This window comes from Gossypium hirsutum, chromosome D02 (assembly GCF_007990345.1).
Source record: "Gossypium hirsutum isolate 1008001.06 chromosome D02, Gossypium_hirsutum_v2.1, whole genome shotgun sequence".
Taxonomy (NCBI): Eukaryota; Viridiplantae; Streptophyta; class Magnoliopsida; order Malvales; family Malvaceae; genus Gossypium; species Gossypium hirsutum.
The window spans coordinates 2,741,793-2,762,640 of record NC_053438.1 but is presented as its reverse complement, the minus strand read 5'-3'; the positions used below and the strand labels follow the sequence as shown (position 1 = coordinate 2,762,640).

Here is a 20,848-nt window from a genome sequence, read left to right as displayed (position 1 = left end):
GTTTGTAACCCTATGTAATGGCCCAAATTTGAGGTTATCGGAACAGTGGTTTCGGGACCACAAATCCGATGAGAAAAATTTTATTTTTCTTATATTTTTATGGTCTACAATTTCACAAAATGATTTTTTGAAAATTTCGTTCGAAAATTTCGACGTTTGGGCACTCAATTTAGTCAAAAGGACTAAATTGTAAAAAGTGCAAAAGTTGAGTTCTACATGTTAGAGGTGTCCAATTGTTATGAAACTTTAAATTGGAGGTCCTTATATGGTAATTATACCATTGGTAACTTGGTAGACAAAAATGGACATGAGATAAGTGAAATAGAAAATTTTTAAGTTAGGGGCAATTTGGTAATCTAGTAATTAAAATGAATTAAAAGGGAAAAAGATGGCAAAAATCATCATCTTCTTCATATGAACGAAATCAGCAAGGGAGGAAGCCATAGTTAGGGTTTTCAAGCTTCCAAGCTCCATAATCAAGAAGTACGAAACTCGAGGTTAGACAAAGGGAAGAATAAAGTTGAAGACTAAGTTGGTGAATTTGGCTATAATTGGTACCGAGGTAAGTTTACGGTAAATAAATGCAATATTTCAATATTTATTATTAATGCTGTTAATTTCCAGAAATTATGAATTTATTTTATGAATTTATTTGATGATGATCCAAGCATGAAATGATAGAAAATTAAAATTTAAAAGTCCCGTTGATACATAAGGATGGTACTGGATACGAATGTCATGACATTTGGGTAAAGAGATCCCATGTAAGACCATGTCTGGGACATGGCATTGGCATCCTTAAGATCATGAGAGGTCCCCTGTAAGACCATGTCTGGGACATGGCATGGGCACCGAGACGAGAGGTCCCATGTAAGACCATGTCTGGGACATGGCGTTGGCACCGAGATGAGAGGTCCCCTATAAGACTATGTCTGGGACATGGCATGGGCACCATCACGAGAACATCCCATGTAAGACCATGTCTGGGACATGGCTTTGGCATGTTATTATCAGAAGAGACCCGAGTATCCTTATTATTCCAATGTAGCTCAACGGGCTTGTAAACGAATCATGTTCATGAAAGTTCAGTTTAAAGCATAAATGGCAAGCTCAGGTAAGTTGTAAGACTTAAGAACTTATTATACTATCAATTGATGTTCAACGATGCAGCAAGGATTGAGTAAGTTATGCACACAAGTATTCTAAGTAAACAAGTAAGAGAACTAGTATAAGATTAACTAAAGAGTAAACTAGAGATATAGACATTGAGTTTAATTATTTAAGTTAAATATTGTTATTTATTTGCTAGTAAACTTACTAAGCTTTATGCTTACTTCTTTTATTTCTCTTTCTCTTATAGTATTGCAAAGCTACTTCAAGGATCCTAAAGAAGTCGGAGATCGTCCACACTATCAACTACAACTGCTCGGTATTTTATATCGAAACACGTTTGAGTTATGGCATGTATAGGGATTTAGTTATTTTGTATGTTTGTAATGATGATTTTGCTAATGAGTGATGTGTAAGTATTTGATGATGTATGGTTAAGGATGAAGGTGTTTGTTGTTATGAAAGATTAGGTGATAAATTATGCATGGAAATCATGAAATGATAAAATTTTGCAAAGAAACAGAATTCAGGCAGCACAGTGACGTGAATTTGAAAAATCACCCAAGATAGTATAAAATGAATTAGAGGGTGAATGATATATGGAATTAAAGCTTGTTGAGTCTATTTTCATGGAAAAATAACGGTGTAGAAAAAGGAAATTTATATTTTAAGATATGTGAATTTTAGTAATATAGGGTCAGAACTGTTTTTGGAGTCCCCTGTTCTGAGTTTAGAAAATAATTTCAAATTGTAAAAAAATGGTTATGAGTTGAAATTTACATGCTTAGATTCATTAATGAGTCTATTTTCTGTAGAAACAAGTAATAATTTCATATGAAAATCCTACAGTGAGAAAACTTATTTTTAGTGACTAGAGGTCAGGGCAGTCAGGTGGTGAAACAGGGGAGACTTTAACTAATAAACTGTACTAATTTGCTGAACCAAAATTCTAAAATTTTATGGTGAGTAGATATATGAGTCTAGTTTCAGGGAAAATTTACGGAATTAAATTTCGAGTTCTCTAGCTCAAGTTATAATTAATTTAGTAACTGCTGCGCGATTGGACAGATTTGCTGCGAATAATGAAATAAATTTTCAAACCTAGTTTTTATGCTCCGAATTGGTAAGATAAGCTAAGTAATGCCTCGTGCTCGACTCCGGAAACGGTCTCGGGTAAGGGGTGTTACAAAAGCAACCCATCTTCAACAAATGATTTTTTTGTTTATATTTGTTCCTTTATTTTAAATCTTATCGGTGTTCGGTCGATTAAGTATTAGTTTGATTAATATCGGTATTATTGTCAGTGTAGAAGAACGTGAGTTCGAGTGCGCTGCAGCGCATTATCCTCTTATTTAAATGTTAGGAAGAGGCTATGAGTAATTTTAGGTATTATATCAAAAAGAGTAAATATGATAATAACCTATAATAATATTACTGTTAAAAAAATAGCGGTGGTCGGTTCATATGTATGTTAAATGTTTCAAAATTATGTTTCTATTTATTTATTTCAAATTATATATATTTGTTCAAGTTAAATGAAATTCTTCGTGAACATTAAACCAACATATTTGTAAATATTTTTATGAATATATATTAAATTTATTTATGTATAATGTTCATAAATAATAAATAAATATGTATTTTTTAAAAGGTAATATATCTTTCAAAAAATAATTGAATATGGATTTTATTAAGGTTAAACAATAAAATGATCCTTAAACTATTTTCTTTATTCTAATTTGTTTTAATTTAAAGTTGATTTGAGCAATTTTTTTATTGGTCTAATAATAAATTTAGCCCTCCAATGTTTAAACATTATATCAATTTGATCCTAAATAGAAAATATTCAACAAAAATTTAGCCCTCAATGTTCATAAAATTTGACATTTTAGTTTGAATGCTAAAAAATTCGATAAATTTAGCATTCAAAAATTGTTGATTTAGTTCTAATTCTAAAAAAAAGCAATAAATTATTTTTTGGTCCTTTACAAAATTAATAATTTAAGCTTCTTAACCTAGAAATCTTAGCTTTAGGTTTCAAAATTTTATAATATTATCCTACTCTAATATAAAATTCCTACCATTGTCTTCGACATAGATTATTTTTATACACATTGTTTACCAACCCAACATATGGAATAGAGAAAAAAAAGGAATGAAAAGAACACTACATAGTAATAATATTTAAAACATTACAATTGATGAAAGAAAGTTGATTACAGGTCTTTGACAAAGTCTACAACAACTAACCAACTAGCTTATAATAAGAAAAAAAAAACATCACCAAACAACGAAATTCAACACCTAAAATAAAAGTGAGCTCAAGTTGTCATCTCCAACCTCAAAACAGAAGATAAAAGTACAGGAAATGGATTGTTTAGTTATAGGTAAAGTCGTGTGAATTTTTTAGAATTCAAACTAAAATGATAAATTCTGTAAACATTAAGGGCTAAATTTGTTACATATTTTATATTTAGGACCAAAATGATATAATGTGTAACCATTCTTAAGATACTCCAAATCATATCAACAATGAGCAACAACAGCCAAGTTTTAGAACATTGAGAGTCCAAGATACATGTGATGATATTATTACATTATCTCCTCCAAGAACACATGTTCTTTTTATTCACACAGTCAACAAGATTACATTGATTGTTTTGTCTTCATAACTGAAACTGTTTTTTTCTTCATATGATTCAAATCCAAATATCTGAAGTACAATCACCACCTGGGTATCTCATCTCATGAGCCAAACAAGGACCATCAGGTTCAGCTCCAAAATCAACAAAAAAATCTGGGTTTATTTTCAGACCACCATTCTCAATGTCCACATCAATCTGTATCATATGTGAACCTTTCTCTATAACATCAGGGTAAAACTGTCGATCCCATGTGCTAAACAACGAGTTCGTCACATACAGCCGTTTCCCATCTAAGCTTAACTGTGTCATATGAGGTCCCCCTCTGAGACTATGTCCCTACAAAAACAAACACAAACAATGTTCAGCATCAATATCGCCATTGATAGGACTAATCCGACAATTTCGTTATTATATCAATGTTGAAAGAACAAGACCTGGATTTTAGGAACATCGGCTTGCCATGTTTTACCATCTTCTGTGACTGCTGTTATGGGGCTGCCCTTTTGAAGCAATCCTCCGACGTATACTTGGCCGACCAAGATTGGGTTTTTGGGGTCTTCAATGTTGTATTGTCGGACATCGCCGTGGAACCAGTTGACGAAATATAGGAACCGGTCGTCGACAGAGATTAAAAGGCCGATTATGAGTCCGGGCATTTCGGGGAGAATCCAGTTTTGTACCTTCAATGGTTTCACTGAGATAGCCACCTCGTGACTCCATGATGATCCATCTTGGGTCTTGAAAAACCGTACTACGTTGCTTGATAGGACACACTCTACGTACCCTGTGTCTTTGGTTGGATCATGCAAGAATCTTATCTGCAAAGAAAACACATCAGTGTATATACATGCATATAGCGAATCCCAAGTCTAAGAAAGCAGGATTTATTGCATTTTGCATACACAAAATATGAAGTAAATATTGGCTAAGAAAGTAGATGCTGGCCACAAGTATGGTTTTGGTAATATTGGCTATAAGTAAATACAAATTCATAATATGATACATATTTTAAATATATTTCAAAGTAAGTATTAATTAGACCGATAAAATAAGGTGATTAGTATAGTAGTTAATAAAGATTTGGTTTAATTAACCCTTAAAGTTACCTCTCCGGAGATAAGACCATTGTCACCGAGATCCAATGTCTGTTTGAGCCCACCATCAGGCCAATCATACACAAACAGTTGTCTTCCATAGAAACCGTCTTCGACATGTTTAAGGTTAAAACCTTGGGTGAATGCCAAAGGGGCACCAAACGATGAGCAGATCATCGTTTTATGTCGAGGTTGGTACCAAAAATCGTAGCTAAACTCAGCTTTACGCCCTGGTTTTTCCCACCTTAAAAAAACCAACAACAAGAAGTGAAACAGCTTAAGCTTAATGACAATTGTTTTCATGGTCTAAATTGTTGTTTTTGTTTTTGCATTTACCTCCCTTTGATGTTGAACTGGGAATCGAGGAGAAGGAATCCGTTGCCTTGGGCGTTTCCATCTTTGTCGCCGAGAAATGAAATGATTATGTCGCCGTTGGCAAGGCAGTGAGATGTGTGGGGATATGCCAGGCCGGTTTTCTCAATGATGTGCTCAGGTTCCACCACTTTGTGCAACGAGGGAGCCTTGTGGTTCTTTTGTGTGTCGATCACATAGATACGACCAGAGCTGAAACAAGCAAAATACTCATAATATACTTCTGCTACACATATATTCTCTTTTTTAAGATAAGGTTACTCGTTACGGTTCCTTAAATCATTAATAAAAAGATACATTCAAACTCATGTCTTTCTATATTGATAATAATATTCATACCAATTGAATTAAAACTCAATCGAGTCGTGCTATATTATTCAAATTTAACACTCGTCAGGGTTTTTCGTTTATATCTTTTACATATATATATGAAATAAGATTTCAACACAAAACTTTATAAATTTCACCATTTGTTTTCACGTAATAAGTCAACCATAATCTAATATTTCTAATCTACCGATATAACCTGTTTTAATCGGTTACAAAACTGTCTTAACCATCAAAATCAACTCCACTGAACTAAGTTAATTGAAAACTATAATTTACTCCACCCTAAAAAATTAGACATGTTACAGTTTCTTACAGCAACGAAGGGAGGATCAAAAACCGTCGATTAGATGATGGATCGCCATGACAAGAACTACAAGCATTCCACCCCGTATGATGTAGTTCATCACCTATATATGGCAAAGATAGCCTGTGTATAACTTTAGAGTAAGTCGGTGAGTTGGGATCTACATCAACTGTTGCCAAGAAATCTGGCTTCTCTCTTCCAGTTCCTATATAGATACATACAAACCCATTAATATAAAAAAAATAAAAAAAAAGAGAAAGAAAAAAGAAACCCACATAGTTGAACATAAGCAATTACTTAAAACATGTTTGGTTTCAAAGAAAATGAAAGAGCTGTAGTTTTACCATTATAAACACAAGTAACATACATAAGAGCTTCTTTAGGACCAGACATGGCTTCCAATGGAGTCCCATATCCTGGTCCTGTTCTCTTGCAACACCCTACTTCTTCACCCATGGTAAATTCTCTCTCTCTCTCTCTCCACTCGCAAACTACCAAAAGGAAAATAAAAAACTTTATCTTTAGAAAAAGGTTTTGTATGAGTAATTTGGTAGTGAAAAGCATGGGAAAATCCTTCGTATTTATAGGCTCTTTGTGTAGCTGTGGGGGCAGATAAATGCCTGGGTGCCTAACTTTTTTGGGTCACGAATTAGAAATTATTTATTTTAACTTTTTTTAAAAATGTTTATATCTTTTGCTTTTAATTTATAAATGGTTATAATGTGATTTTAACTTTATTAATATCAATATAATAATTTTTTAATAATAAAATTAGGGGAGTAAAACTCAATTAAATTCGAAAAAAAATTCTAATTTCAAATTAATCGAATTGAGTTGGTTGAGTTATTTAAGTTTTGAGTTCGAGTCAAGTTGAATTTTACAATCCAAATAATACATTTGTGTAAATACCCTTTTGGACCCTATCAATTTTAAAAATGAACAAATTGATCTCTCTCAACAAAAATTACAAAATAATTTAAAATAATTTTCAAAAATAAAAAATAATTTTAAAATTAAAAATATTTATAAAAAATCATTTATATTTTTTAAAAAAATTATGAAAGTTATAAAAAAATTCTAAAGAAAATTAAATTTTTTAAAATTTTTTACAATAAAATTTTGGAACCGAAAATAAGTTAATTAATGATTCAACTTTATCATACTTAGAGGTGCTCATGGGCCGGGCGGCCCGGCGAGGCCCGATAGCCCGCCCGAAATATAGGAGGGTTTGGGTAAAAATATAGGCCCGAAATATGGGCTTGGGCAAAAAAATGAGACCCGTTTAGAAAACGGGCCGGGCCTCGGGTACAATTTTTTTAGCCTGGGCCTGGCCCGAATATAATAAATATATATTTTTTATTTTTTAAAATTTAAAATATTTTTAAAACATTTTTTTAAAATTTTTTTTATTTTTGAAATAAATTTTTTGTGTTTATTTAAAAAGTGGGTCGGGTCGGGCCGGGCGGGCTCGGGCCTAGGATGTGGGTTGAATTTTTTTGGGCCTAGCCCGGCCCACCCATGAGCACCTCTAATCATACTGAAGTATCTTTTATTTTTCTTTGAAAAAGTTTTTAAATTTACATGCTCTAACATGGAATTAATTATACTATAACAAGATTTTAATTTAACATGTTTAAACTCGAACAATTTCATTCTATTCGACTTGACTCAAATTTTCACTCGGTTTGATTCGAATTTTTTTTAAATTGAATTAAGATGATAAAATAGAACTCATAAACTTGGTTAACTCAAAAAAATTTCACTCAATTTGATCCAACGCGGTCTAATTCATGAATAAAGTCAATCAGATTACAATATTTTAATTTATGTAATTTGATTTTTTTTGAAGTGGAGAAGTTAAAATTGATCTTTACTTACTAGAAGTTGGCTTTAACCAAGAATTATAAATTTGATCTAATTTGTGAATAAAATATGTAAAGTAAAAAAAAAAAGTGATTGAAGATTAACTCAATTGATTTTATTGAATAAAATGTGTAAAAGTAATTTGTGAATAAAAAACGTGATTCAATTATTCATTTTATGAATTGATTTGTATATTTGGACTAGAGTTGTTCATGGGCCAGGCCGGGCCCGGAAAATTTTTTGACCCGACTCTTAGGTCTGGCCCGAAATATGGGCTTAAAATTTTGCCCATGCCCGGCCCGGGAAAAAAAGAGTAAGCTCGAGCCCGGTCCGGCCCGATTTTTAATAAACACAAAAAAATATTTTAAAAATAAAAAAATAAAAAAATTTTAAAGTATTTTAAAATTAAAAATTAAAAAATAAAAATAAAAAATATATATTTATTATATTCGGGCCGGGCCCGGGCCAAAAAAATTGAGCCCGAGCCCGGCCCATTTTTAAATGGGCCTCATTTTTTTGCCCAAGCCCATATTTCGGGCCTATATTTTTACCCGAACCCTCCCATATTTCGGGCGGGCCGTCGGGCCGGGCCGGGCCACCCGGCCCATGGACAGGTCTAATTTGGACCCATTATATATATATAAAATATTTTGTCAATTAAGTCTTAACTCAATTGATATTTGTATTATTGTTAATATAGGAAGATGTGAGTTCAAGGGCGCTAAAGCTCATTTTTCTTTTATTTAAGAATTAAGAAGAAACTATAGATAGTTTTAGACATTATATTAACCGTGGGTTCAAATATCTTTTCTTTCTTCTTCTTTTTTTTCACAAATGCGTTGAACTTGGTAAATATATATTTCAATTATTTCGATTTTGATATTACAACCACCTTGGGTTACTTTTTTTTAAATAAAATAACATTTAATCTTTGGATTTGAAATTTTTTATCAACTTAGTCCTTGAACTTTTTCTTTATCCACATTAATTTTGGAATTTGATTTTTTTTCAATTTTAGTCGTATGAAGGCGTGACACTTTGATATTGTGCTACATCATTTCCTCACCCGATCACCTCTATTGTCTTCCTCATGTTTATGAGCTATTTTAATTGATTTTAAAAGTCAAAATTATAATATAATACTATTTTTGACTCAATCGATTTTTGATTTAACCGGAATAATCTAATTTTAATAACCATGTTATTCACGTGATGAATTTTCTTTATACCAAATAAAAGAAACTTTGAATAAACGTGATCTATCCAACTTATTATTATTATTATTTTGAGAACGTAAACCTTACATCTTTCAGACGACTGTAATTAGTTCTTAAAAAAATTTAATAAACTAAAATTTTTAAAAATTAGGACTTTAGTTTTTGTGTTTTTATTTTTAAGAAATTAATTTTTTCAAAAAAATTAAAAATTCAGTCTCAACTATTAGTATAATAATTTTTTGACTAAATTTGTTGCTATAACATTTTGAAATAATAAAAAAAAAACTACTCACTTAGTATTCCTGTAATTATAAGTATTAACAGTTATATTTGAATTTTAAAATCTGAAAAATAGAGAGACTAAATTATTGGAAATATAAGCTTATAGGGACTAAATTCTTAATTTTCGAAAAGTACAGGAACTATAGACTTATTTTAACCAGGTAAACTACCTAGTTGGTCACTCAACTTTTGGGCGGTTTTATTTGGACACCCAAAATGAAATCCTTCCAATTTCGTTACTCAATTTTTAATTAGGGCAGTTTCATTTTAGTCACCCAACTGTTAAATTCCTAACGGCGGTTAACTGTACATGCCACATAACGTTTATACTTTCATTTTAGTCACCCAAAAATATCTTTTTTTTTAAGTATTGATTGGGGTAAAAAAATTAAGGGTTAAAATGAAAAAGTGGTAGAAACTAAAATAATTCATTAAAAAATTATTAAATTGTACTTGTTTATCACATTGCCAAAAATCCTAAATTTCTTTTTTTTTAATATTGAAATTTTAAATTTAAAAATATAAAAATCAAATAAATAAATTATTAAAAAAATTATTTTTTGATAATGTTAACAGATTTATTACTGTAATATTCAAATTAATTAAATCAATCATCTTCTAAATTTAAATTTTTATTTTATGTTTTCATATTATTTTTAATGAAATCAACTCAATAACTCATATTTAATAATTGCCTACGAAATTTATGTTTTTTATTATATAATATCGAATTTTTCATTCTAAACTAAAAAGTAAAGAAAAATTATTGCAATTAATTAAATTAATTGCTTGTTGTTTGTTTGGGTAAAGAAGTGATTAAAAAGTTTTAAGTTTTGTTTGGGTTAGTATGAAATACTCGAAATCATATAATCGAAAGAAATTTGGATTTCATGTAAAATTATTAAAGATGCTTTATTTGAGTTAATTTTAATTTGGAAATATAAAATTAAATTTTAAGTTTTAAAAGGCACTAATATTATAGTAACAAATCGGTTAATATTATCAAGAGAGAAAAAAAGTTTCAATAACTTAATTAATTGATTTTAATATTTTGAATTTTAAAATTTCAATATTAAAAAAAAATTTGGACTTTCGGCAATGGGGTAAACAAGTACAATTTATTAATTTTTAAAGCATTATTTTAGTTTTTATCGCTTTTTCACTTTAATCACTAATGATTTTTACTCCGATCAATATTAAAGGGAAAAAAAAAGATATTTTTTGGGTGATCAAAATAAAAGTGTGAACATGATATGGCATGTACAAGTCAACTGTCATTAGAGATTTAATGGTGGATGACTAAAATAAAAACACATTAAAAATTAAGTGATGAAATTACAAAGATTTTATTTTTAAATGACCAAAATAAAAATATTCTAAAAGTTGACCTTTTTTGACCTTTTAGAAATAGTGGGTGGCGGTGGATATAAACAATAAATGAGACAAAGGAAAAGGCCTGGTCCCCCCTGTGTGTGTGTGTGTTTTTTTTGAACTTATCTAATTTTTTTAACTTATCTAATTATATAAACCTATTTCTATCTTTCAAAATTTTATTATTATTTTAAGTTTAACATATTATTTAATACTTGACTTTTTTTAGCATATATCTGTATATAGATTGAAGTGGTCATTACGACTCGACACTTTGAGAAACTATGCAAACAAAATAGAAATAACATTAAGGTTTCTTTATGTAGTTCATTTTCTCATGTTTGCGAAATCTAGTTCGGTTTTGGGTTTTTTTAGAGATATGGAACTTGAGTTAAAGATATTATTAATTTGATTTTGAGCAATACTAAAAAAAATTGCAATGATCTAACCTTTTTTTATTATTATTATGATTTTAATTTGTTATTAAATTCTATTGAAGGGTGATTTTCTTTATTTCCCAATACATATTAGTTCTAAAATAATGACATTTTCAGGTTTTATTTTTTTAGAATTATTATATAGAATTTTCTATCTTTTAAAAATGATTTTATATTTTATATTATAATTTTTCTATATAGAATCAAGGTCATGTTGATAGAAAATATAAAAGTTAGGACTAAAATTATTATTATACAAATTAAAAAAGTGTCAATTAATGTTCAACTGATAATAAAACAATTTTGAAAAAATTTAATGACCAAATTATAACTTTTTTTTTAATTAAGTGATCAAAATGATAACTGGCTAGGTCCGAGTTGAATAAAAAAAATTTGACTGATATAAAGACGTAACCCAAAAGATTATGTACTTAACATAGAGAAACTTCCAAAAGTGGCAGAGATATAAAGCTGAAACAATGGAATTGAAAACAGAGTCACCAAAAGTCATTGCACGAACATTTCCCACCCTTAAAATGGTGATATCGTTTGGCATCTCGGACGACGATTTCTCTTTGCACTATGTCGCTAATGAGTTTTAAGACGGTATGACAATCTCCACACACGCGGAGATTCTTCACTATCCGTATGACGGTTCCCGGAACGGATTTAAGAAGCCCGTAAGCAATGGCTAATCTCTCACTATGCCAAAACAGTTGCCTCTCCTTCTCTTGGTGATCCGTGTTATGCAAAATATAGCTGGTATCTGGCACATAACCTCTTCTTCTCATCTCTACATCCAACTCGTTCAACAAACCGAAAATCTTATCCTTCATTGGATGAGAAGTTTCCCCGGCGTAAAACATTTGGCTTTCTTTGCCAAAATAGATGTAGCTATAACCGGGTTCTTTTCTAACTTCCAGAGACTCCAGCAACTGCCTTGCTTTCGAAGCATGTTCCCACAAACCGGAACTAGCATATGTATTAGATAATAGAATATATGTTGAAGGTTCTTCAGGTTTCAAGCTAAATAGATGGTCAGCAAACTTAATGGCCATTTTGGCATTTCTGTATTGCTTACATGCACTTAACAATGCTGCCCATGTAGGTTCATCAGGCTTAAATGGCATCAAGTTTATAACACTTTCAGCCTCCTCGAGGTGTCCAGATCGACCAAGAAGATCCAGCAAACATGTGTAATGCTGCAAGGAAGGATGAATCCCGTAATCCTCAACCATAGATTTAAAAAGTTCACGGCCTCTATTTACTAAACCAACATGACTACAAGCATAAATCAATCCAACAAAGGTCACTTCGTTTGGCTTTACTCCATTCAAAATCATATTATCATACAAGGACAACGCTTCCTCGGCCTGTCCATGCTGAGCAGCCCCAACTATAATTGACGTCCAGGAAACAACATCTCTTCGTGACATCCTACTAAAAACATCCCTTGCTGCCGACATATCACTACATTTTGCATACATATCCACAAGAGCATTGCTTATAAACATGCAAGATTCATATCCAAGCTGTATAACGAGTCCATGAACCTGCTTTCCTAGTTCCAACATCGCTAAATTAGCAGAGGCACCAACAATGCTTGAAAGCACAAGAGGGTCAATTATACTAATCCCTTGCCTTCTCATCTTAACAAACAAGCCAAATGCATCAACCCCATTTGCACTCTGAATTAACCCAGATATCAAAGCAGTCCAAGCAAACAAATTTTTCAGGGGAACCCTTAAAAACAACTCCAAAGCCTCTTCTTTTCTTCCTTTTCTAGCATAGCCATATATGATAGCAGTCCAAGAAGCCATATTTTTCAACTTAATAGAATCGAAAACTAAACGACTATCATCAGGTAATCCACACTTTGCATACATATCAACCAAAGATGACTTAACAACATCATCATCAAAATAGGGTGATACTAAAAAGTTGCCATGAACTTGCTTACCTTGTTTAATAGCACCCAAGCTACCACAAGCCTTGACAAGGCTAGCGAAAACAAAATCATCAGGCAGCAACCTGTCAAGTGAAAACATGGCAGGGAACATAGATAAGGTCTTATCGGGTAAGTTGGCTTGGTTTTGAGTAGTAAGAAAGGTAGCCCATGAAACATGGTCTCTTTGTGGCATTTCGTCGAACAGTTGGAGAGCATCTTGAAGGAGGCTGCATTTGCCATAGACATTTAAGAGAGTATTGCTTAAAGCGAGAAACTGGGTTACGCCAAGTCTGATGAAATGGGCATGGAGTTGTTTGGTGGAGACGATAGAACGGTGCTTGGCACAGTTTTGGAGTTGGTGAAGATAGTGAAGAATTGGCATACATTAGCCTTTGTCGATGACTTGAAGCCAAACCCACCCGGTTCAAAGAAGCGGTTCTTTTTTGGGCATTTTAAGTGTAAGAAATAAATCCAAGTATAATTTAGGGCTACATTTGGTCATAATTTTCTTTTAATTTTATAAATTTTTAATAAATTATTTAATTAAAACTAAATCGATTAGTCAGATCAAAAATTGATAATTAATTAATTCGACCACTAATTATATTTCAAAAACATTAAATTGAATTGAACCTAAAATTTCTCGCATTCTTCAACAATCAAGTTCTATCTACAAGGTCAGCTACAAGGGTGGAATGGGTCTAGATCCCTGGATTAAGTGGAGTAATATCAATTTTAGTACCTCCTATATATTTAGTATTCAATTAAGGCTATTTTATCATAAAAATTTTTAATCATACATATTAATGGTGGCAAGTAACAATTGATACATCACAAAACTTCAAATAATTTATGTTCCATGTGGATTGATTTGCAGGGAAAAACAAAGAAGAACTTGAAAATGAGAAATTTTCACTTTTTTAAATTTGATGGCAAAACAAAGACAATTATTTTCTTGTAATTATGTCATAAAACACTGTTACTCCCTTACAACAAACATAAGATAAACTAAGTTCATACTATATATATGTATGTATATATATATATTAATTGACACCACTGTGTCTGCAAGTCCTTGATAGAAGAAACCTTAAGCTTGAACTTGAAAAAAAAATCATCTTCAGAGTGTCACACTTGGGAAACTGCAGTGTCCACGAGCTGAAAAAGGAACCAAATTAAAGATTTTCAAGACAAAATTTCAAGCTTGTAATGATCAGACCAAACAAAAAAACTTACTTGGGTTAGCTCTGGTCTGTCTAGCTAAGCCATTGAAGTTACAAGTTGCACCTTGTTTTCGAAACCGAGCCCAATACGAACTAAATGCATAACTTGCATGCCAAAAAACCGATACTGGTTCATAACATTGTTTACCAGGGTTCAATGCAGCACAAGTTTGGTTACCTTGGCCACAGGCATACGACAATGCCAACGATAAGTTCATCGCGTCAGCCCCCGGTGCCACTTCGCACCATATCTTACCTTTATATGGTACGTTGTTTCTAGCTGCGGGTAATGGTTTGTAACTCGAGAGAGGTCGTTTACCGGTGAGATCGATTTCATAAATCGATGTTCCGTTGGAACGTAACAAGCCCCAATGTCTTTCGGTTGTTGGACCTGTCTTTTGGTTTTCATCATATAAGGAGAAAATAAATGTTGGTATGACTGAACCAGGTCTAGCTGGTGTCCCTAATGGTGGTTTAGCAGTCATTTTTTGGACTAGTTTTCGGTTATAAGTGGCTGCATTGTTGATATTAGCACCTATTTGATCGATATCACCTGTGGTTGGCCACCCGGTTTCAGCTATAGCAAGTCGGATATCGGGGTATCCGAGTTTTCTCATTGCGAAAATGACCGAATCGAGCATTTGGTCTAATAGATTGGTGTAAACCAAGTGACTTCCATGGTCAGTTTGGCTCACCCTGCTTCTAAAGAGAGCAAAATCTAAACTGATGTTTTTCGGATTAGCTGACCATGCTAAATAAGGATAAACATCAATGAAAAAGAACGATTTGGTTCCATTCAAGAATCTTAACAACGGTGCCATGACCGTATCAGTAATATCGGGCCGAAACCTACCGCTCGACGGTGGAAAAGTTGATTGCATTACGTCCATAGCCAATGGCGTACCGACCTTAATGTTCTTGATATCGTGCGTGTTCAACGAGTTCTTGATCCTACGCATGGCAGGGACAAGACTAAGCCAAATTCTTCGATCTTGGTGGCTAAGGACTTCGTTACCAACTAACACGAACCGAATCATCGTGTCGGGGTAATAAGCCAAGACATTGTCTTGTACCCATTGTTCGGCAACAGCTTGGCTCGAAGCGATACGGATTATGTCATTGTTTTGTACCATAACAGATACATGAATGTTGGTCCCTGATAAAAGTTTCAATATTTCAGGGTCGGAATCATAGAGCTTAATACGCCCGGCATTCATCGATTTCACGGTCTCAATGGTTCGATATGGTGATGGCAAATTGTTTCCTATTCGACCATAGTTTATACCAATCTTGCTCGAGATTTCAGCCGCTGTTAAAAACCGAACACACACACAAAAAAAAGGGTCAATCTTTAATTAAAAAACAGAACAAAATTTCACCATTTTTGGACATTGAAAGACTTACATGAAACAACAAGGAAAGAAGACAAGAGGATTGTTGTAAGAAGAGCCGTCGCCATTGTTGATTCTTACAAGTTTCTGTGTGTTGTAATGTGATGGATTTGGCTCTAAAGTGGTTGCTTTATAAAGAGGAGAAATTGAGTAAATTAAGGGGGAAGTAGATAAGATTAGTTCTTTAGTTTATTACAATCAAGAAAAAAGACATGAAACAAAAGATTATATGTTAATGATTAATGTAATGTTGGTTTATAGATTTTGTATATCAAAAGGTAAAGATTATGAAGTTAGGACAAGGTGGGGGTGTTCTTGTCTCCTTCGGTTGAATATATGTTTTTCTTTTGACATTGTCTTTGAGTTTATCAATAATGCTTGAAATGGTAAAATTGAGTCGGATTTGATGTTGAATATTTTTGTAATTTGTTCGGTTTTAATTTGAATTATTATTTAATTGTATCGATAAAACAAAAACAAGATAAGTAAATTATTTCAAAGTTTAGTATAAAAATTTATTTTCGGTTATATATAAGATTATGTAATCCGATATAACATTTAAGAGAATCATTCAATTATTTTATTTTTAATCCAATTGTAAATTATTGCATAAATTTTTTTAATATTATGCTATATAAATTGGGAAAATAAAATGCATTTATCAAGTAAACTAGTTTAGATTCAATATAATTATATATTTGAATAAACAAATTAATATTTATTAAAAATTTAAACTCTAATCTAAAAATTATAATTTTAATATTTCAAAAAAAAAAGCATAACCCTTTTAAATAATAATTATCATTACATTGAAAAAAGTTAAAAAAGAATATGAATATATTATACAATTTCTCTCTCCCTCCAAAAATCCTGTTTTTTTTCCATGGAAATAATATATAAATAAATTCACCAAACAAAACAAAGCAATTGGCTAGCTTTTGAAGAAACAACAACAAAGATAAACATTATATGACCAAAACACTATTTAGCTATCATTTTCCGTCACCGGCCATCGGAAGAGCTGAATGTAGCTGAAAATCCTGAGGGCTTTGCGGGGATGCTTGTTTGGGTCTCGGAGTATGAGAAATCACTGTACATCGTTGAAGTACCTTCATCAGCTTGCCATTTTTGTAGGAACTGAGGCAGGCTCATGTTAAGCTCAATACCGGTGTTTCCGTCATCCTCTTGGGTTGTAGGTTTCCATTGCTCTACGAGAGGGCCAAGCACGTTGACGGCATGCCCCATGTCGGGTCTTTGATACGGTTCGCGAGCGGTACAGTGACCGGCTAACTCGGCTACCTTGAAGATCATCGCCATTGTCTCCTCGTTGTCACAGTTGATTGTTTCGTCAACCACTTTGGGAATGTTGTCTTTGTTGACTAGAACCCTGCGGAACCATGTGACCAAATGTGATTTCTCATCGGGTAAGGTTACGTCTAAAGCTTGCCTGCCGGTTATTATCTCCATCAAGACCACTCCAAATGCATAGACGTCCACCTTCGTTGTCACCCGTCCAGTTGCTGTCAAGATTAAAAGAAAAATAAGTATATAGTCCATATTCTATGTTATTCGAACTCAGATTCTAATTTCTCTATGTATTTGGAGGATCTTTGGGAGCTCGTACTCCCATTCTAATGTCCAGATATGCATCAAACATGGGTACCTCACGAAAAAATAAAAAGCCAGGATAACATAGCCTGTATCTTCCCTGTAAGATCGACATACAAGGTCCTAAACATAAATTTATTTCTAGCTGTTCAAGTTAGCAAAATTTATCAAACTATAACAGGATGTAGAACATTATGATCTACTTCGAACCTGAAAAAACTTCAAATGTTATCGCATTGTTGTTTGGGTTCGAGTAAAGAAACCCCACCACATTAACAGCTAATATCTTAGTACTCAGGAATTCAAACACCAACACATTGAAAAATTAAAGATGCACCTAAATTACTTTGAAAGGTTTGAGCTTTCCAGATGAGGATTCACTTACCAGCATATTCAGGAGCAAGATATCCAAATGTTCCAGCCAGTCTTGTCTCCAGAGAGTACTTTCCCTCAGGTGCATTCTTAACAAGGCCAAAATCCGCAACCTTTGCCCTCATGTCATCAGTAAGTAGTATATTGTTAGGCTTCAAATCCCGATGAATGAAACTTTGTTGTGCCAAAGAGTGCAAATACTCGACCCCTCTCGCGACATCCAGTGCAATGGTGACTCGTTGCTTCCAAGTAAGTGGAGCATACCCATTTTCTCGCCATTCGAAGAGATGTTGACCAAGGGTACCTTGAGGCATATACTCGTAAACCAAGAGCCTCTCATTGCCATTGATGCAGTAACCCAGAAGTGCAACCAAATGCCTGTGCCTAACCTTCGTAAGTACCGCAATTTCAGCTTGAAACTCGTTCAAACCTTTAGTACCTTTAGCTGCACACTCCATCCTCTTGACAGCAATCTGCGTGCCATCCTGTAATTCACCTTTATACACGATCCCAAAACCCCCTCTTCCTAAAATATTAGCCTCGCTGAAATTATCAGTCACCTCTCGTAGGACATGTATCGAGATCGCCACATTTCCATCCTCAAAGAAATAGCAATCACTGTGATCACCGCTACTTTGACTCTGCATTTCACTAGGCAATCCTCCATAACCATTCATTGCCCTGTTCTTAACTACTCCCTTCTCAGCATCACTAGCATTACCATCCATCACACCGAATTTCCCATATTTCTTGTTCATCAAGTACTTATACGAAACAAAACATACAACAGCAACGAAAACCACTACACCAATGACGATACCGACAATCAAAGCTACAGAATTCTTACCATTGCTACCGCTTTTTGAGCTACCACTCGAACCTCCACTAGATCCTCCGGAACCTGAAGTTCCTCCACCACCAGAACCACTAGATTTTCCTAGTAAAATATTCCCTGAATAAGCAAACTTAACCGAAGCCGAAAATTTTGGAATGTCACCGGTGAGATTGTTGTTAGACACATCGATAAGCTGCAAACTACTCAACTTAATCAAACCATCAGGGATTGAACCTGTTAAGTTATTATCATTCAGATTCAAGTTCTTCAACTTCGTGAGGTTCGCAATTGCCGGCGAAATCGTTCCGACCAAGTTTTTCTTTTTGAGATTCACAGTAATCACATTGCCTTGTGAATCACAAGGAACAAAAACCCATTGACAAGCATCATTTCCAGGCCAATCGTCAGAGAGAAGAACAGGGTACCCAAAACCACCAGCAATCTCAAGCAATGTAGTAACTTGAGGATCACAAGGATCACCATTACTATTACAGAAATTATTAGTACCATTAACAGCAATATTTTCAACTGTGTTGGGAAATTTCGGAAATGGACCCTGTAATTTGTTATTAGACAATGAAATGTTCTTCAAACTAGGGAGATTAGTTAAAGATCCTGGAACTGGGCCGGTCAATAAGTTTTCTCTAAGCTGAATGTCAAAGATACCCATAGATTTAGACAAATCTGGGATCTGACCGGTGAACATGTTTTTATGAACCCAAACTTGAAGCAAATCTGTCATGTTAGATAAAACATCTAAAGTACCTGTGAACCCAACATTCTGATTGTTGATCCAAAGATTTTGAATCATTGAACCGGCGAGAGAAGCCGGCAATGTGCCGCTCAAGTTGTTGTAAGACAGCCTTATGCTTTTTAAACTGTTCAAAGATTGGAACACATCGGGTAAAGTGCCGTATAAGTTGGTGTTGTCGAGTTGAACTTCGACGAGACTCGTTGATTGGGATAAATCTGGGAATGTCCATGGACTCAGCTTCGTGTTTTCGCTTAAACTCAGTTTTTGAAGACTGGTTAACCCGAAGAACGCGTTTGGTGTGACCGAGGTGAACGAGTTACCGTCGAGGTAAATGTTTTGTAAGTTGGAAAGGTTGGCGAAAGATGGGATGGACCCAGATAAGGAATTGTGTTGAAGCAATACGGTACGGAGTTCCGACAAGGTGGAGATGTCGGCGGGGAGTGAACCGGACAAGGATTTGGAAGCTAAGTTGATGAAAGTAACGCGGTCGGATTTGTCGCAATCGATGCCTGACCAGTTGCAGTAGTTGTCAGACGAGGTGGAAGACCAGCCTCTGGGAAGTGGACTAAGGGATGAAGCTAGCTTTACAATGACGGCACCATCGTCTGCGGCGCAGAGGACGGCGGAAAGGAGGAGGAAAGGGTAAAGGAAGTGACGGTGGTCGATGTTTCCCATTGGAAGGTACAAAGATCGAAGAGAAGAAAAAGTGCAATAATAATAGTAGTTGGGAGGGAAAGAGAAAATATATATATAAAATTAAATGAGTTTTATGACCCGAAATTATTACATTCATGAATTTCCCCTTTTTTTTCTTTAATATTATAAATACATTTTTACAAATATATATTAAAATAATTTTTTGTCTCGATTTTTTACTTTTTATCAATTTTTGAATATTTCGGTAAAAAATTGATTCAATCCTTTGTTTTAATCGTTATATCAATTAATTTTTTATCGGAATAATAACAAATTATATTAATATTTATGAAACATTTTTCCATTTAAAGAAAATATCTTAGCTGTATTTTTTATTTTTTATATAAAGGGAATTTACGACTTGACCAAAATTAAATAATTAAGACTCTCCCATTATTATGCCGTGATTTCAGATTTTAATTGGGTGAATATGATTTATTTGGTAATAATATTTTAAAATTTTATAAATATTATTTTAGAATAAATAAATCTCAAAAAAATTATTTTTTTTTCTATTTTAAACCTGTTTTGTTAAAAAAAATTAAAATTAAATGGGAATACCACCAAAATATACAGCTGTTGATTAGCTCATACCATGTAATGAAATTAACACTTCCTTTTTTTGATGGGTAACCGCGTTTCCCTTTTAATTTTTTTTTCCATATAATATTTATTTGCCATTAATCTAACTATAAACTTTTGTTATGGTAAATATGTTTACGTTTTAGTCATTTAATTTTAAAAAGTTATAAAATGATCATTAGATTGTTAAGCTTTTTTTCTTATAAAGTCTAATTAACGAGATCCAAGTGACAATTCAATTATCGGTATTGTGATCGATATCCATCGATAAATAAAAGAACATGCTTTGGATCCAAGTCAATTTAACGATTAGCATCCGAGAGCGAAGAAGTTTCATAGAAAAAACTAAACTATAGAAGGGCAAGGAAATAAAGTTTTTTATTGGTACAGATGGTATAAACTGTGATCATTTAT

The 20,848-nt window shown here is 33.2% G+C and overlaps 4 protein-coding genes across 5 annotated transcripts; all 4 read right to left on the bottom strand.

Annotated features, from left to right (window-relative positions):
- Positions 1-3,643: 3,643 nt before the first annotated feature.
- LOC107934489 (selenium-binding protein 2) lies at positions 3,644-6,430 on the bottom strand. Its single transcript, XM_016866934.2, has 6 exons — positions 6,200-6,430; positions 5,865-6,060; positions 5,186-5,413; positions 4,862-5,093; positions 4,190-4,573; positions 3,644-4,091 (listed from the first exon to the last, which is right to left on the bottom strand). The coding sequence occupies exons 1-6, from the start codon at positions 6,417-6,419 to the stop codon at positions 3,810-3,812; spliced, it is 1,542 nt and encodes a 513-aa protein (XP_016722423.2). The 5' UTR covers positions 6,420-6,430; the 3' UTR covers positions 3,644-3,809.
- Positions 6,431-11,428: 4,998 nt separating this feature from the next.
- On the bottom strand, positions 11,429-13,788 carry LOC107934432 (pentatricopeptide repeat-containing protein At4g14050, mitochondrial). The gene has a single exon (XM_016866863.2). The coding sequence runs from the start codon at positions 13,353-13,355 to the stop codon at positions 11,523-11,525; it is 1,833 nt and encodes a 610-aa protein (XP_016722352.1). The 5' UTR covers positions 13,356-13,788; the 3' UTR covers positions 11,429-11,522.
- An 87-nt stretch (positions 13,789-13,875) lies between these two features.
- LOC107934459 (probable glucan endo-1,3-beta-glucosidase A6) lies at positions 13,876-15,721 on the bottom strand. Of its 2 annotated transcripts, none has more exons than XM_041088028.1 (3): positions 15,601-15,721; positions 14,210-15,502; positions 13,876-14,131 (listed from the first exon to the last, which is right to left on the bottom strand). In XM_041088028.1, exons 1-3 carry the CDS (start codon positions 15,653-15,655, stop codon positions 14,094-14,096), a joined length of 1,386 nt encoding a protein of 461 aa, XP_040943962.1. In that variant the 5' UTR covers positions 15,656-15,721; the 3' UTR covers positions 13,876-14,093. The 2 variants fall into 2 exon arrangements, with proteins under 2 accessions (XP_040943962.1, XP_016722377.2); XM_016866888.2 differs by having other exon boundaries at positions 14,210-15,505; positions 15,601-15,711.
- A 645-nt stretch (positions 15,722-16,366) lies between these two features.
- On the bottom strand, positions 16,367-19,882 carry LOC107934465 (receptor-like kinase TMK4). Its single transcript, XM_016866895.2, has 2 exons — positions 17,581-19,882; positions 16,367-17,107 (listed from the first exon to the last, which is right to left on the bottom strand). The coding sequence occupies exons 1-2, from the start codon at positions 19,829-19,831 to the stop codon at positions 16,590-16,592; spliced, it is 2,769 nt and encodes a 922-aa protein (XP_016722384.2). The 5' UTR covers positions 19,832-19,882; the 3' UTR covers positions 16,367-16,589.
- Between the last annotated feature and the right edge of the window lie 966 nt (positions 19,883-20,848).

Excerpts from the sequence above, each read along its gene's own strand:
- LOC107934489 (XM_016866934.2), bottom strand. The coding sequence starts at position 6,419 with ATGCTTTTCACTACCAAATTACTCATACAAAACCTTTTTCTAAAGATA. Across the intron at positions 6,061-6,199 it reads TGTTACTTGTGTTTATAATG|GAACTGGAAGAGAGAAGCCA; the intron begins GTAAAACTACAG and ends GTATCTATATAG. Across the intron at positions 5,094-5,185 it reads CAGTTCAACATCAAAGGGAG|GTGGGAAAAACCAGGGCGTA; the intron begins GTAAATGCAAAA and ends GGTTTTTTTAAG.
- LOC107934432 (XM_016866863.2), bottom strand. The coding sequence starts at position 13,355 with ATGCCAATTCTTCACTATCTTCACCAACTCCAAAACTGTGCCAAGCAC.
- LOC107934459 (XM_016866888.2), bottom strand. The coding sequence starts at position 15,655 with ATGGCGACGGCTCTTCTTACAACAATCCTCTTGTCTTCTTTCCTTGTT. Across the intron at positions 15,506-15,600 it reads TTCTTTCCTTGTTGTTTCAT|CGGCTGAAATCTCGAGCAAG; the intron begins GTAAGTCTTTCA and ends GGTTTTTAACAG. Across the intron at positions 14,132-14,209 it reads ACAGACCAGAGCTAACCCAA|CTCGTGGACACTGCAGTTTC; the intron begins GTAAGTTTTTTT and ends TTCCTTTTTCAG.
- LOC107934465 (XM_016866895.2), bottom strand. The coding sequence starts at position 19,831 with ATGGGAAACATCGACCACCGTCACTTCCTTTACCCTTTCCTCCTCCTT. Across the intron at positions 17,108-17,580 it reads TCTTGCTCCTGAATATGCTG|CAACTGGACGGGTGACAACG; the intron begins GTAAGTGAATCC and ends TAATCTTGACAG.